Source organism: Amblyraja radiata, chromosome 3 (assembly GCF_010909765.2).
Source record: "Amblyraja radiata isolate CabotCenter1 chromosome 3, sAmbRad1.1.pri, whole genome shotgun sequence".
Taxonomy (NCBI): domain Eukaryota; kingdom Metazoa; phylum Chordata; class Chondrichthyes; order Rajiformes; family Rajidae; genus Amblyraja; species Amblyraja radiata.
In genome coordinates, this window is record NC_045958.1 from 35,442,057 (window position 1) to 35,459,952 (window position 17,896).

The following is a 17,896-nucleotide window of genomic DNA, read 5'->3' on the forward strand; positions in this document are numbered from 1 at the left end:
AATTCTAAAGGCAGAGTGGGCAGCTTCCTACTAGGGAATTGCCTACGGGGAATCCGCTCCATATCCATAACATCGGGGATTTGTTTTGATCTTATAATTTTAGCAATAGCAGGATCAGCTATTTCATATCCTCCTGTCTCACCCTCAGAGAAATTGCTCTTTCTGCTACTGGAATCTCTGTAATTTAGGAAGGATTCCTTTACTTCCCCACTTGGTTTCCAAATTAATTTGGGCACCCACTTCTGAGGAACCTTCCTTCTAGCTCCCTGATCCCCCACACTATCCTCTGCTGGTGAAGCAATCGTCGGAGCTAGAGAGTCCTTTCCCGATTTCCCTACTTTGGATTTAAATTTAGTGGGTGGACTCCACCCAAGCGCCCTGTTCGCAAGCTGCGCATTTTTCATTAAAACCTTCTGCCCCCCCCTCCCCCCACTCATTTTGTCACCTCCTGCTGGCCAGCGACCATAACTTCTGCTGGCGCCCGCATCTCGCCTCAAAGACGCCATTTAAAAACAGCCGCACTGCTCATTCCTGGGCCGCTTGAGTTGGAGGACCACGTCTCCCATGGGGGCTACGGGTAGGGAACGGCTGCGTTGGGGGAGCAGACCCTCTGCCCTCGGTCTAGTTTCTCCTTAAAAAGATGATGCTCGCTCCTGCTCCTGCTGCTGGCTTCCACTATCTCTCCCTGTTCCGAAATACCTAGAGAAGGACCAGCTCTCTCTTCCATTCTTATCCCTAACTTGAATGCTGCCATTCTTAAAGCAGAAAGCAGAACAACTTCTTTAGTTACTTTTCTTTCTGTAAAGAACATTTTCCATATTTCAATAAGCTCGTTCCATTCTTCACTGTTCCCATATCACCTAATAATTGTCTCTGTGTAGGTTATTCCTACTACAGACTTTAGCCCACCAATCGGCCAAAGTTCGTTCCCCAAAACTTTATTTAATTTCCCCGACAATTTTCTTAATCTCTCTGATTTTGTCGTGGTTTTAAGACTCAAAGTTTGAATAAGATGACACAGACACGGAGAATTCTTCAAGAAGCCGAAAAGCCTTTATTTGCACACAAATTTGGCTTGGAACATTCAGAGGCAACACGGCCTGGTTGCTCTGTAATTGTTCTCCGATTCATAAATTCAAAAAGCTTTTTATTACAGTTTCAGCCTTATCTTCGGCTACTTGGCATGCATGCTTCTGTAACTTTCTCTCACTGTCCTTGCCCTTTAACTTTAATCTCTGAGCCTACCATGATGTTCTAGCTAAAGCAAAATAAAACTAAGAAGCAACTTGTTTTTGTGCCGATGTCTGATCACATAAAAATAATGTTTTAAACATATTGGTAAAAGTAAGAAGTAACTTGTTTCTTCTATATAACTTCTATATAACTTCCTCCTCTGAGACTAAAAAGTCTCAAAAGACAAAGAAAACTACACACACATCCTCCAGGTCAAATCACTCATATAGCCCTAAAATGCAGGCTCGTTTAATTAATTTTACGACATGCTGTGTAGTGTTCTTTCTCTGGCTCCTTGAGAAACTGGGCCAAAAACCCACCCCCATTACGTGAGGCAGGAAAAAAGATCCAGCTTCCCTTACAGGCTTCATTTAACATTTTCCTAACAGTTCTTCTTCATCGTAGTAGTATTCTATCACCGAGGTCCACTTTCCTTTCGGGCCGGATTCGTCTGCACCCGTTATCATTGGCAGTTGTTTCGCAGTATCTTTCACCAGGAGGGACTTAATACAGGGGAAAACACAGCACAACATTATTGCCACTGCAAGTAGTACGACCCCAATGGTCAGACCAATTTGAATCAGCCATTCTCCCCAAACCCCCCAACATCCTCTCCAGCCACCCACACAATTGATGTCTTAACTCTACGTTCCTTTTAACCTCACTCCTTAGGTTTTTAACTTATCCATGGCTTTAGTGAAAGACCCCTCCGGGCTAATATTATTACATATGAAGGTGAAATATTGTTCACCAAACAAGACACATACACCCCTTATTCTCACCTTATTTACACCAATCTCATAGTCACTAATATCTCCAAAAAACTCACATTATCTTAACCATATAACAATGACAGCAATGAAACAGGCCACCTCGGCCCTTCTAGTCCTTGCCGAACACTTACTCTCACCTAGTCCCATCTACCTGCACTCAGACCATAACCCTCCATTCCTTTCCCGTCCATATACCTATCCAATTTATTTTTAAATGATAAAATCGAACCTACCTCCACCACTTCCACTGGAATCTCATGCCACACAGCTGCCACTCTCTGAGTAAAGAAATTCCCCCTCATGTTACCCCTAAACTTCTCAAATCATGTCCTCTTGTTTAAATCTTCCCTACTCTCAATGGAAAAACCTTATCTACGTCAACTCTGTCTATCCCTCTCATCATTTTAAAGACCCCTATCAAGTCCCCCCTTAACCTTCTGCGCTCCATGGAATAAAGACCTAACTTGTTCAACCTTTATCTGTATCTTAGTTGCTGAAACCCAGGCAACATTCTAGTAAGTCTCCTCTGTACTCTCTCTATTTTGTTTACATCTTTCCTATAATTTGCCGACCAAAATTGTACATCATACTACAGAATTGGCCTCACCAATGCCTTGTACAATTTTAACATTACATCCCAACTTCTATATACAATGCTCTGATTTATAAAGGCTAGCAAACCAAAAGCTTTCCTTACCACCCTATCTACATGAGATTCCACCTTCAGGGAACTATGCACAGTTATTCCTAGATCCCTCTGTTCCACTGCATTCCTCAATTCGCTACCATTTACCATGTACGTCCTATTTTGATTTGTCCTGCCAAGATGTAGCACCTCACACTTATCAGCATTAAACTCCATCTGCCATCTTTCAGCCCATTCTTCCAAATGGCCTAAATCTCTCTGTAGACTTTGGAAATCTACTTCATTATCCACAACACCACCTATCTTAGTATCATCTGCATACTTAATAATCCAATTTACCACACCTTCATCCAGATCATTGATGTACATGACAAACAACAGTGGACCCAACACAGATCCCTGAGGCACCCCACTAGTCACCTGCCTCCAACCTGACAAACAGCCATCCACCATTATTCTCTGGCGTCTCCCATTCAGCCACTGTTGAATCCATCTTGCTACTCCTGCATTTATACCCAACAATTGAACCTTCTTAACCAACCTTCCATGAGGAACCTTGTCAAAGTCCATATAGACAACCTAATAACCTCTTCAAAAAATTCAAGAAGATTAGACAAACATGACCTTCCAGGCACAAATCCATGTTGACTGTTCCTAATCAGACCCTGTTTATCCAGATGCTTATATATATTATCTCTAAGTATCTTTTCCATTAATTTGCCCACCACTGAAGGGAAACTAACAGGCCTATAATTGCTAGATTTACTCTTAGAACCCTTTGTAAATAATGGAACAACATGCGCAGTACGCCAATCCTCGGGCACTATTCCCGTCTCTAATGACATTTGAAATATTTCTGTCATAGCCCCTGCTATTTCTACACTAACTTCCCTCAATGTCCTAGGGAATATCCTGTCAGGACCTGGAGACTTATCCACTTTTATATTTTTCAAAAGTGTCAGTACTTCTTTTTCTTTGAATCTCATAGTATCCATAGCTACTCTACTTGTTTCCCTTACCTCACATAATTCAATATCTTTCTCCTTGGTGAATACCGAAGAAAAGAAATTGTTCAATATCTCCCCCATCTATTTTGGCTCTGCAGATAGCTGTCCACTCTGACTCTCTAATGGACCAATTTTATCCCTCGTTATCCTTTTGCTATTAATATAGCTGTACAAACCCTTTGGATTTACTTTCCCCTTACTTGCCAAAGCAACCTCATATCTTCTTTTAGCTTTTCTAATTTCTTTCTTAAGATTCTTTTTACATTCTTTATACTCCTCAAGCACCTCATTCACTCCATGCTGCCTATAATTATTGTAGATCTCTCTTTTTCTGAACCGTGTCCAATTTCGTTTGAAAACCATGGCTCTTTCCAATTTTTACTATTTCCTTTCAACCGAACAGGGACATAAAGATTCTGTACTCTTAAAATTTCCCCTTTAAATGTCCTCCATTTCTCTTCTACATCCTTCCCATAAAACAAAATGTCCCAATTCACTCCTTTTAAATCCTTTCGCATCTCATCAAAGTTAGCCTTTCTCCAATCAAAAATCTCAACCCTAGGTCCAGTTCTGACCCTCTCCATAATTATATTGAAACTAATGGTATTGTGATCACTGGACCCAAAGTGCTCCCCAACGCATACCTCCGCCACCTGACCTGTCTCATTTCCTAACAGGAGGTCCAGCATTGCCCCTTCTCTAGTAGGCACCTCCATGTATTGCTGTAAAAAACTATCCTGCACACATTTTACAAACTCCAAACCATCCAGCCCATTTACAGAATGTGTATCCCAGTCTATGTGTGGAAAATTGAAATTTCCCACCATCACTACCTTGTGCTTACTACTAATATCTGCTATCTCCTTACATATTTGCTCTTCCAATTCTCGCTCTCCATTTGGCGGTCTATAATACACCCCTATAAGTGTTGCTACACCTTTCCCACTTCTCAGTCCCATCCAAATAGCCTCCCTAGACGAGCCCTCCAATCTATCCTGCCAAAGCACTGCTGTGATATCTTCCCTGACAAGCAATGCAACACCTCCAGCTCTTGCCCCTCCAATTCTATCACACCTGAAGCAACGAAATCCTGGAATATGTAGTTTCCAATCACAGCCCTCCTGTAACCATGTTTCACTGAGCGCCACAACATCATACTTCCAGGTGCCAATCCAGGCTCTAAGCTCATCCACCTTTCTTACAATGCTCCTAGCATTAAAATATGCATATCTACGCTCCTGCCCGGTGCCTCAGGTCAGCTGATCAGCTGCTCCTGGAGGTACCGAGCTCTATGCGGAAGCTCAGAGGGGATAGAGCCTTCTCTGTTGCTGCTCCGGCGTTATGGAACACTCTGCCGTTGCACATCAGACAGGCCCCCTCACTGTCCATCTTCAAAACCAATCTTAAAACCCATTTCTATTCCTTGGCTTTTGACCCTGCATGAGACTTTGCTGCTGTTTATAGTGTTTTTAATGTTTTTTAAATTGTTTTTACTCTCTCTTTTAATGTTTTTATTGTCGTGTAATAATTTTTTGCCCATGATTAGTCATGTACAGCACTTTGTTGCAACAGTGGTTGTTTTTAAGGTGCTCTATAAATAAAGTTATTGTTATTATTATTATTATTATTATTTAAGAAACCCACCGCCTCTTATTCTCTGTTTATTTCCTTTTTCTTCTTTCTCCCCTAGATTTTGGGTCCGAGTGCTTCCCTTCTCTGCCTCCTGCCTCACACTCTGTCTACTAGCTTTCTCTATTTGAGTCCCTCCCCCCAACCATTCTAGTTTAAAGTCTCCCCAGTAGCCTTTGTCTCCCCAGTAGACTTCTTAAATTATTACTTTTCCTCCTAAATCTTACTTTCCTCCTGCTAAGACTGGACTTCTATTGGGGGACCTCTAACCCTCCACTCTAAGTTCTCAGAATTAGGGGTACGTCTCACATCCGGGTACTTTTGACCAAGTAAACCAGGTTCCCGTCTCTCAGTTACTCTTCGCTATCAGGTACTAATCAACAATCGATCAGAGGGTTACCATTAACAGTTGATCAGCCACTATTTGGAATCTATCTCAAACACGCACAAACTCCGAAGTTCTATATACGCAGAGTTCTAATTCTACCGTATGGGCAGAACTTCAAAGTGAAATTCTGTATTTGGAAACTTTGATTCTGCAAATTTAAGTTCGCTCTCGGATCAATTAGTTTTGGTGCGTACCACTCAACATACGCGGGCTCTCGAATTCAATTTACTTGCCCAATGAAATCTCCGTCACTCCAGGGAGGGATTTGGATATCTTCAAACGGGCGTGGCCTCTAAGCAACCTGGGTTTAACTGCTCATAAGGATTTCCATCTCACCGGGTGTCAGCTCCTAGCCTCTTCATGCTGGCAGTCGATGCCGAGTTTCGGAACGCACCTTTCCAATCAGCGCTCCCAGCAACGACAGGTCAAATGCTTCATCGCTTAGCACGTAAACCAGACTTGTTTTCAATATCCTGCCAATTGGATACCAACTCCGGGTAGAGATTTTAACCCAAGTCTGAATTTATGGTTTTCGCTAGCTGCTGCAGTCTGCCAACTACGACAAAGTTTTGGGCCCCTAACCCAGGAAAGGGCCTCTAACCCAGCCCCAGCAGGGTCTCTAACCCCACCCTGGTTTTATGGGCCCCTAACCCAAATGAGTGCTATCACCCCCACCCCCCCCCCCCCCCGTGCTTGCTAGACTCTGTTCTACGATCTCGTTGGGACCCTTTCCCAAGCCCGCGAATGATCGATCTGCTCCGACTAGCGAAGTGCCGAAAAACAATGCGAAAATCGCACAGTGGTGCCGATTTCTGCACTCGCGATCGAGACAGCTCAATAACCTTAATCGCAAACTCGTGGTTGCGCGTCCGTTGAGATCCCAGACGAGCCCCCAATGTAAATAGCACGTTCTAAGCTCCCACCAGTCTAGTTTCAGTCAATAAAATACTGAATCAAGCACGCGCATCTAAACTTTATTTTGGATAACACAACACAAATTCCCCTATACAATACCTAACCACCGCGGGTTCGATCCTTATATCTGCTTGGCCAAGCTCTTCTAGCCTCATGCAAGCAGAGACACTCCAAAAGGTCACGCAGTCCCAAGCGTTCTTCCAGAAGATCGACATCAGACCTCATGGGAGCTACCTTTTATAGTTCCCTGAACCTTGAGCGGAAAAACCAAATGGGGGTGGTCTCTTTACAGTCCAATAACAAATATCGATTAACACAGTACATGATAGACAGTTCCCAAACCAAATAATACAGTAACTAATACAATGTATCTGATGAAGTTTCTAGATGGAAGTTAACAAAGATGAATTATGCAACATGTGCCTAGATATTCAAGAAACCTAGACAAGGCTCAGCACTTAACCCAATCAACATCTAGCAAAGTAAAGCTTTGCAACATTATTTACAATGTATGTCTGGTTTGCAGTGACCCAATCAGTTCCATGCAATTTACACCTTATTGTAAGAAACCTGCAGATGTCCCATTCTTTCCCTGCAGCTCTTATCTAGGATCCAGACAAACTGGCACCATTCAGCAGCTTGTCCCAGTTCTGCAAAAGGCACATTTAACTTGACCAAAATGGCCTAGCAGCACAGAAGCCTTTACTCAATTTTAATGTCCTGGCAGCTCCAATGTGGCCAGAAATAACATTCTCAGTTCCAAATTGACTGCCCCTTATTCTTAAACTGTGACCCCTGGTTCTGGAATCCCATAACATTGGGAACTTTTTTCCTGCATCTAGCCTGTCCAATCCCTTGAGAATGTTATATGTTTCTATAAGATCCCCTCATCCTAAATTCCAGTAAATGCAGTATGAGCCCATTTGATCCATTCTTTCATCATATGTCAGTCCCGCCATCCCGGGAATTAACCTGGTGATCCTATACTGCACTCCCTGAATAGCAAGAATGTCCTTCCTCAAACTAGGAGACCCAAACTGCACACAATACTACAGGTGTGTTCTCACCATGGTCCTGTACAACTGCAGTAGGTCCTCCTTACATCTGTACTCAAATTCTCTCGCTATGAAGGCCAACATGCCATATGCTTTTTTTCACTGCCTGCTGTACCTGCATACTTACATTCAGTGACTGATGTACAAGGACACCCAGGTCTTTTTGCACCTTTTCCTAATCTGACACTATTCAGACTGCCTTCTTGTTCTTGCCACTATCTGCCTTCTTGTTCTTGCCACCAAAGTGGATAACCTCACATTTATCCACATTATACTGCATCTCCCTACTCACCCAACCTATCCAAGTCACCTTGCAGCCTCATAACAACTTCCTCGCAGCTCACACTTGCCACCCAGCTTTGTGTCATCCGCAAACTTGGAGATATTGAACCTGTTTCAAATTTTTTTTAATTAGTGCTTTTTGTTTAATTACTGTTCCATAGTTGCCAGAGTTGCATATCAGTGAACTCTTTAAAACTTTGTCATATTAAACCCGATGATGAGAAATACTTTTTAGTCAAACACACTATTTTCCTTAAGAGAGCGGACATCCACTTCTTCTAATTTTGCCTTTGATTTTTATTGTCTGAAGATTGAAAGACATATAGATTAACATTGTTGACATGATTTTCGAATATATAAAAATTAATCTGATGTTTTATTTCAATTTGCTTCAATTTATTCTAGATGTTACTTGGCATGTTTCGTCATGTAGATGGTACTGAAAATCTTGTTTTGGAGTTGGAAATATTAGGACTTGGCACAGAGTTGAAATTGAGAACACACGATATGACTTTGCATGCATATCTAAAAGAAATCAGCTTAAAATGTCCAGAATACAGAGGTAAGAAGAAAGTCTTCTAAACTTAAAAGTGTTCCAGTTACTTTCAGTAACTAAAAAGACAATACGGGGAGAAAAGGTGAAATACGAAGGTAAGCTAACTAATAATATAATAAAGGATAGCAAGAATTTCTCCAGTTATATAAAGAGTAAGAAAGAGACAAGAGTGGACTTTGGACTGCTGGAAAATAATGTAGGAGAAATGATAATGGGGAATAAAGAAATGGCAGAAGAGTTAAATAACTATTTTGCATCAGTCTTCACAGTGGAAGACACCAGCAACGTGCCTGAAATTCAAGAGGGTCTGGGGGTGTAAGTTAGTGGAGTGACTATTTCTAGGCAGAAGATGCATGGGAAGCTGAAAGGGCTAAAGGTGGATGTCACCTGGACTGGATGGACTGCACCCTAGGGTTCTGAAAGAGGTGGCTTTAGAGATTGTGGAGGCATTGACAGTGATATTTAAACAATCACTAGAGTCAGGAGTGGTTCCAGATGATTGGAAAATTGCCAATATTACCCTGCTGCACAAGAAGGGAGCAAAGCAAAGCAGAAATATGGGAACTATAGGCCGGTTAGTCTGACTTTGATGGTTGGTCAGATTCCATTATTAAGGATGAGGTTACGGAGTACTTTGAGATTCACGATAACATAGGCCAAAGTCAGCATGGCTTTGTGAAGAGGAGGTCTTGCCTGACAAATTTGCTGGAATTCTTTGAAGAAGTAAATAGCAAGACAGACAAAGGAGAGTCAGTTACCTAGATTTTCAGAAAGCCTTTGATAAGATGCCACACGGGAGGCTGCTAAGGAAGATGCAAGCCTATAGAATCAAAGGGCAGATACTAGCTTGGATATCAGGTTGGCTGGGTGGTTGAAAGCAAAAAGTGGCAATAAAAGAGACTTTTCTGATTGGCTGCCAGTGACTAGCGGAGTTCCACGGGGCTCAGTGCTGGGGCCACTGCTCTTGACGTTGTATATTAATGATTTGGATCAGGGGACTGAAGGCTTTGTAACCAAGTTTGCGGATAATACAAAAATAGATGGAGGGGCAGATAGTGTACAGAAAGCAGGGACTCTGCAGAAGGACTTGGATAGGTTGGGAGAGTGGCAGATGGAATATTGTGTAGCAAAGTTTAGAGTCATGCAGTTTGGTAGGATTATTATTATTTTCTAAATGGGGAGAGAATCCAGAAATCGGAGGTGCAAAGGTACTTGGGATGCTGTTGCAGGACTCCCAAAAAGTTAATCTGCAAGTCGAATTGGTAGTAAAGAAAACAAACGCAATGCTTGCTTTAGGTCGTAGCCTCACAATTAAAGGACGTTATTTTAGGAAGGAGATGAGGAGGAATTTCTTTAGTCAGAGGATGGTGAATCTGGAATTCTTTGCCACAGAGCGCTGTGGAGGCTGAATCAATGGACATATATTTAAGGCCGAGATAGCTAGATTCTTGATTAATACAGGTGTCAGAGGTTATGGGGAGAAGGCAGGGGAGTGGGGTTGGTAGGGAGGGATAGATCAGCCATGATTGAATGGCGGAGTAGACTTGATGGGCCTATTGGTTAATTCTGCTCTTATCACATGACATGATCTTATTAATTGTGAAATGATGATTGTGCAGTTGTTAAAAGGAACTTTTTTTGCTGACTTGGTTTTTTCCATTTAAAAATAAATGGAAGGGTGGAGAGGGAAGAATGGTGTCCATTATTGCTGATGTCCACTATAACTGAGTAAGAGATTATTAATGTAGAAAGGAACTGCAGATATTAGTTTATACTAAAGGTAGCACAAAGTACTGGAGTAACTCAGCAAGTCAGGCTGCGTCTTTGGGGAACATGGATAGGTGACGCTTTGGATCGATACCCTTCTACAGACTTTGGGTCTGGAACTGGGCCATGGAGACAGGTGAGTTGATGGCCCTGGCCTGCTGATGGTTGGGAGAGAGGCAAAGATTGGGTGTGTCATTGGTCACAGCTGGAGTGCAGGTAAGGTGTGCCTAGGAGTAGCTGGGGGGTGGCCAAGTTGCTACAGCAGTCTTGGCCGTCGCGTGGAGTTGTGGTGCTGGCAGTGGCAGGCATGGCCTGGGTGGCGGCAGGGATGCCGGCAGGCGCTACCTGGAGCAGTGTGGTGGTGGGGCGCCTGTGTGGGGTGGCGGCAGCGGGAGCAGCCGGGGCAGTGGTGGCAGAAGGGACTGCCTGGGAGCAAGTATTAGGAACACATGGTCTAGTGTAAATGGTGGAATGGGTGCAATTTGCTGACCCATCTCAATTTACTGACACATCTATCCCATGTGTCATCACCTCCCTGAATTCCTGCAGTGAGATTTGTTACCTCAGGACCTGCTGAAATAAAGTGCGAGCAAGTTATACTAAATGCTGAGAGATTACTGAAAAAAATTGTCCTAGAATTACAATCCAATTGCTGGGCTATTGGGAAGGAGGGGGTTTGATGACTATAGATTTAGCAGGTTTTAATGTAACTGAGAACATGGGTTGTAATTTACAAAAGCCTGAATAAAGGTATGGATGAACTTGAGCATCAAGGGTGTGAACATGTTCTGGGTTTAAATTGTTTTGGGTTAAGGCAGATTTGCAGGCATTAAAATGTAGAAAATATGTTTTTAAGAACATAATTGTGAAGAAATGAATGTAATCTGGAAAGCACATTTGTAATTATTGGAGAAATCTAATAAATTTGCAGAAAACGTACGGTGACTCATTATCACCTTTTAACATTTTAGATCCTGAAAATAACCCCATTTATATTGTCACCACGTTGGACAACAATGCAGATGACCTCCTTACCGTAGAATATATTAAGGTATTGAATAACACTGGAACAAATTTCTTTTTTTGGTGATGCATGATTACATCAATTATTGTTTGAAAGTTGCGCTATTCCAATTATGTTAATGAGGACTTCTCACATCAATTTCCAACTAATAATGTAACTAAAAGACAAAAGGGACTGTTGATGGAAGAATCTGAAAAAACAAATTGCTGGACAGGCAACGTTTTGGGTTGGGAATTCCTACAGCTGTTTTTTTTAATTTTAATTTTTTTATTAATTATCCAACCATCCGAATTTAAAAAAACATCCACATTTTTTTCAGTGGAAAAATTCATTGTTGCAATTTGAACTGAAGTGTCTATGGTAACTTTTTTTAAAGCAAAGAAATTAGAGGATACAGGAGTTAGGCTGTGGGCCGAGGAGCTTTATTCTGCAGTTTCGTGACCCAAGTCACCAAACTACATGAAATTTTCACATATTGTGTAAAAAAAATTATACAAATCACCCCTGAAACTCGATATGAAGAAGACTTGCACATTTTTTTATTAAATTAGAGAAAAACCGGAAAAATTTCAGGAATTTTTTAGTCCAATCAAAGCACGTTTAACATTGAGTTGTCTGCCAGTTGGCCAATCACGCGCTTTGTTTCAGGCTAGCACACAAAATGGCTGAGGGAGCTTCACAGATGCCTGTTTTACTGGAGATTCCGATTTGTTGTTCTGTGGAATAAATGTCGTGGAAACTTGCAGCAGGTAATTGTATTTAGTGGGAAAAGCATTAAAAAGGCTGAAGAAAGTGCTGCAAAGTGGATTAAAGTGCAAGAAAGCCTTGAAAGCAAAGTCCCTGCTGAGGTCCTGGAACACAAAGATTTAGACAGCCAGGGACCAACTCTAACTAAAAGGTAAGATCTAAAGTCTGAATTTATGAAAATCTATCTGTATGGAGTTTAATTAATTTAATTGCACCCTTTTATAATGTGAATAAATTCATTCATTCATTCACTTACTTCATTCATTCACTTACTTCATTCATGAAGTTGAGGGCCTAAACTATATCTATCCAAAACACAGTAAATTAAACATTGTCACTAATGCCAGCCTGTTGTAGAGTAATAAGTCTTTAACAGCTAATCTCGGAGCTGCCTGCGAAAACTTACCGGGAAAAAGTGCTCCGATCGAGGGACGTAGGTACTCGCGGTAAAGTGAAGCCGCGGTCTCAATTAATAAGCGGCCGATTCGCGAACGCGGAGCTGCTGATCATCTCCGCGGGCGGGCAGGGGGTGGGTGGGGGGGAGGCTGTACATAGTGCCGTCTATAGCGGCCGTTATCAGACCCCAGACAACGGGAAAAAAACGGAGGGATATCGATCGCTATTTATAGGCTTCCATTGCAGTGAGAAATGGTCAGATATCCCTCCATTTTTCCCCCGTTGTCGGGGGTCTGATAACGGCCGCTATAGACGGCACTATGTACAGCCTCCCCCCCCCCGCCCCCCCGCGGAGATGATCCGCGGCTCAGCGTTCGCGAATCGGCCGCTTATTAATTGAGACGCGGCTTCACTTTACCGCGAGTACCTATGTCCCGCGGTCGGAGCACTTTTTCCCGGTAAGTTTTCGCAGGCAGCTCCGAGATTAGCTGTTAAAGACTCATTACTCTACAACAGGCTGGCATTAGTGACAATGTTTAATTTACTGTGTTTTGGATACATATAGTAGCAATGTTACAAAATTTTGAGATTTAAAAAATCAAGTCTGCAATTTATCCCATCAGATAAAGCATAAACATAAGTTTAATTTGACACCTAATTCACTTTCATATCTCAAGTATTTAAAAAGTTATGGCCATTTTCATACTGGGAAATGAGCATCTTGTTCCCTATTGATTTTCTATGGACATAACAAAAAAGCTGTGATCATGAACAGTCAAAAGCCCATAACTTTCTTAAAAATTAAGAGAACTGAATGAAATTTTCAGTTATCATAGATTGAAGCATTCTGAAACAAATATAAAATAATCTTACTTGGATGACCTGAAATTAAAGCATATAATTAGTTAGTTACCCAATTGTAGCTAATTTCAGACTTCAATTACTAGATCTAAACATCTATCCATTTCTTAATAAATGATTAACATTTTTAAATAGCCTAAATGTCCAAATAATATTCACAAATAATTCACAATAAAACATGATTTTTAAATCTCATTTACATTAATTTATAGACCAAATGGAAGGAATTTAGTGTTTAATTGCTGTAAATAAATGCCCATTTAAATCAGCTTTCTAGTGGGATCCTGTGAACGCGCTGGTTTAGAACGTTCACATTGCGGTAGATTTGTGCCCCCCAAATGCCCAGAAAAATACTGCGGGATATAGTGGGCCCAAAATGAGCTACTCGCAATATTAAACTTTGTATAAAGGGATCTTTAGAAGCCCTTTTTAATGTAAAAATATACAGCATACCTTCAGTTGACTGCTTTATGAGACCCTGCGGTTGCTGGTGTTCGCGGGTTTAGAGATTGATTTTTAAACTACTATAACTATTTTACGAGGCCTTTAAAACTAATAATAGGTTTTGCGACGGGGTCTTTCAGCGATTTTTCGTTAATAATTAACTAGGCTGAACATCCTCGATTTGAACAGCCTAGAGAAAATCGCGTTTTAAACCCGCCCCCCTCTAAACGGCGCCAAAATCGCGCACACCGCAGCGGCAGATTTTCAGCGACGTTTCAGGTAGGCTTTGCAACATACCTACATATAGTTTAGGCCCTCAATTTCATGAATGAATGAAGTAAGTGAATGAATGAATGAATTTATTCACATTATAAAAGGGTGCAATTAAATTAATTAAACTCCATACAGATAGATTTTCATAAATTCAGACTTTAGATCTTACCTTTTAGTTAGAGTTGGTCCCTGGCTGTCTAAATCGTTGTGTTCCAGGACCTCAGCAGGGACTTTGCTTTCAAGGCTTTCTTGCACTTTAATCCACTTCGCAGCACTTTCTTCAGCCTTTTTAATGCTTTTCCCACTAAATACAATTACCTGCTGCAAGTTTCCACGACATTTATTCCACAGAACAACAAATCGGAATCTCCAGTAAAACAGGCATCTGTGAAGCTCCCTCAGCCATTTTGTGTGCTAGCCTGAAGCAAAGCGCGTGATTGGCCAACTGGCAGACAACTCAATGTTAAACGTGCTTTGATTGGACTAAACATTACCCAAAATGTTTCCGTTTTTTCTCTAATTTAATAAAAAAATGTGCAAGTCTTCTTCATATCGAGTTTCAGGGGTGATTTATATTTTAAAAAATTACCAATATGTGAAAATTTCATGTAGTTTGGTGACTTGGGTCACGAAATCCCATTTCTAGACACATTTTTGATGCTCGGCCCACAGCCTAAGTGTGTATGACCACAAAGTTAGCTTGTCAAACATATATAAAGTGATGCAGTAAAGTGAGTAGTGAATTAGCAACATTTTGTGATCTCCCTAAAAGCTTAATTCCATTGACAGCAGGGGAAAGCAGGTCAGCTTTGCTACGTTCTGTATTGAATGTTATAGTAGTCTGCCACAGAGCATATGTTTATAATGGTACCCATCTCCATGACATTTTCAGTTCACCTGCTGCATATCCTCAATGCTTCTGTCTTATCTATGTTCAGCTATCCAATTATCGGATTAAACTTCATTAGCCATTTCTCCGTCCGAATCTGTGACTAAATTAAATACTGTTATATTATTTGTCAACCTGTCTGCAATCCACCAATCTTGATAATCTCTGCAATATTACTATCCACATTTATATATATATATATATATATATATATATATAATATATCTATTAAACAGGGTTCCTGGCACAAATTCTTATGGAACACCACTGTTCATAGACCTCCATCTAGAAGAATGCTCTTCCACCACAGTGTCTTTTATGGGTTCTAAATTTTAACTACCAATTGCATGGATCCCATGCATCATAATTTTCTGGATTAGCCAAACAGAAGGATTTTATTGGAAACCTCAGGAAAAACCATGTGGACAATATCCACTTGTCACCTTAATCACATTAGACACCTTCTTTAAAAACATCTCAATCAAGTCAGTACAGTATGACCTGCAATCGACAAAAGTCATGCTGACTATCCCTAATTATCCCATTCTGTCCCTAATTATTCCAACCGTGAGTAAATCCCATCCTGAAGAATCCCCTTCCAACAACTTCCATGCCAATGATGTGAGGTTCACTGTCCTGTAATTTCCTTGATTATCTCGAATACACCTCTTAAACTAAGGAACAGCACTGGCTGCTCTCCAGTCCTTGCCTGCATCTCGAGTGGATCCAAAGATTTTCATCAAAACCTTAGAAATCTCTCTTGCCTCTCACAGCCTGGGATAGATCTCATCAGGCCCTCGGATTTATCTGTCATAATCTTCTTCGTGAGACCCAACACCACCCCAACCTTGATCTAACTGCCCAGGCATATTAGTACACCCTGCCGTGATCTCATTATCCTCCATGTGCTTCTAGTTGGTGAATGCAGATGCAAACTACTACATCTTTGCCTACATCCTCTGATTCCAAGCATAAATTGCCTACTTTATCCTACTTTTTCCCTCCTTGTTTTCTTGGTGTTAATCTTTTACCGAGGACCTTTTATGGACCCATTTGACCCTCCCAGTTCCATGCTATGGTTCCGCCTGTTTTATTTATATTCTTCAATAGCCCTGACTGATTTCATCGTCCAAAACCTTACATTTGCCCTTTTCCAATCAAATTTGCAACCTCTTTTGTCATTCAAGAATCCCTTACCTTGCCATTGTTGTCTCCTCTCCTCATTGGAACATGCTGGTCCTGAACGTTGATCAGCTGGTCTTTACATGGCTCCCACATGTCTGAAGAAAGGTCCTGACCCAAAATGTTACCCATCCATGTTCTCCAGAGATGATGCCCGACCTGATATGTTACTCCAGAATATTGTCTTCTCACCTAGCTGCACCCAATTTACTCTCCCTATCTCCTGCCTAATAAGGTTGTAATCTGCCTTATCCCAATGTAGTACATTTTCAAAGTTCAAATTAATCCTTATTCATAACTATCTTATAAAGGAGTTGTAATCACTATTCACAAAATGCTCTTCTACTGAAACACGTCATCTAGCTCGGCATTAATTTATCAAATTAATGTTTTGAAGTTGCATCGTAGTATTTTAAATGACATGAATAAAAATAAAAATGAATCGCTTATTTTTCAGGCCGACAGAAATGGACCAGAGTTTTCAACCACCTACAACAATACAGAGCAACTCATCAAGGTAAAGGTTCCACAGAGCAACAAACCACTGGTTTTCAGTAATCACTAATAGTTGCGAAAAATGGATGCTTTGCAGAACATTGTTTTGGCTTACCAATTAAAGATTAAATACTGTGGAGAAGAGATGACCTGCCATTTATATTGGTATCAGGGGCTCAATAAATATTATTCTTGTGTTTTATGTTCTTTTGAGTAATCGGAGGGGGATGTTACATTTATTTTGACTATCTGTTTCAATTTTTTATTCTGAAATACTTGAATCCTGCTTGGTTCAAATATTCCTGGAGCTGTATGATTTTAGTTAATTTTGGGACAGCTAAACGAAAGAGATGGACAACACTGCTTGTGCTACAACTTGTTTTTGCTTGGGTGTCTTTGATATCTGAAAATAGCAGCTTTTGTTCTAGGTTTAAAAAAAAAAACTTTAGCTACTTAAATGCAGCAAGGATTTTTGAACAGAAAGAAGAGCAATATTGAGAATTGGAACTGTCACAAAACACTTTGGAAGGAAAACAATTTGCCACCATATCCTTTGTCTCCCTTGGTAAATATTGTGCTCATTCCTGTTACAAGCCCAGATCTCAGACTCCAAAATAGACTGGCACTTTTTTGACAGAGGTGGTTTTGATTTCTGTTCAGTTTGATCATGAGTTTTGCATATTTGTTTTTAATGATATTCACATTTGTTGGCAGAGGTGTTGTGCATGCCGTGAGTAATCAGTTACTAATTCCAATCTTAAAAAAAAAGATGAATTAAGGGATGTTTATGGTGCCTGTGAAAAATGCTGTAAAATTGCAGAGAATTTCATCCCCTCCATTCCCCCTGCACGCTCTAAATTGGATCCTGAATCAATTGTTGATCTGTTGTTATTCATTTGGGGGGGGGGGGGTTCCGTGGAAAACAATCTGCAGTGTGAGAAGAGATGACATTCTTGTATCTGAAGGATCTTAAAGTTTGGATTGCATATAAAGAGCCTTTTTTTTGCAAATTTACACCTCTAACTTTGTCACTCACTGCATCCATCTGCCAGTCACCCCCACTCACCTGTATCCGCCAATCATTTGTCAGGCTTTGCCCGACCACTACCTTCTCCAGCTTTCTCTCTCTCTCTCCTCCCGGCACCCCACATTCCACTCAAGAAGAGTTATGTTCTGTTAACCTAAATGCCACGCATGCGATTAATGATCCTTGAAGTCTATATGCAGTGATTACAAATGTTGGCTGGTAATGTTCCTCCAGGTAGTCAAAGAAACTGTAGCCGTCCTTCAATTTATAGAAGGGTTGCATTCCTCGTAAATATGGAAACGGCTAG

The 17,896-nt window shown here is 41.0% G+C and overlaps 1 protein-coding gene across 2 annotated transcripts in view; it reads left to right on the forward strand.

The window, feature by feature from the left end:
• The window catches only part of vps13a (vacuolar protein sorting 13 homolog A), a 346,213-nt gene that overhangs the window by 125,708 nt on the left and 202,609 nt on the right, over nucleotides 1-17,896 (forward strand). Inside the window, exons 26-28 of one of the 2 annotated variants that reach the window (XM_033017572.1) lie at nucleotides 8,334-8,490; nucleotides 11,223-11,302; nucleotides 16,525-16,589. In XM_033017572.1, coding sequence (XP_032873463.1) covers nucleotides 8,334-8,490; nucleotides 11,223-11,302; nucleotides 16,525-16,589 — 302 coding nt within the window. The remainder of the gene's footprint in view (nucleotides 1-8,333; nucleotides 8,491-11,222; nucleotides 11,303-16,524; nucleotides 16,590-17,896) is intronic. The other variant, XM_033017571.1, reaches the window with a different exon arrangement.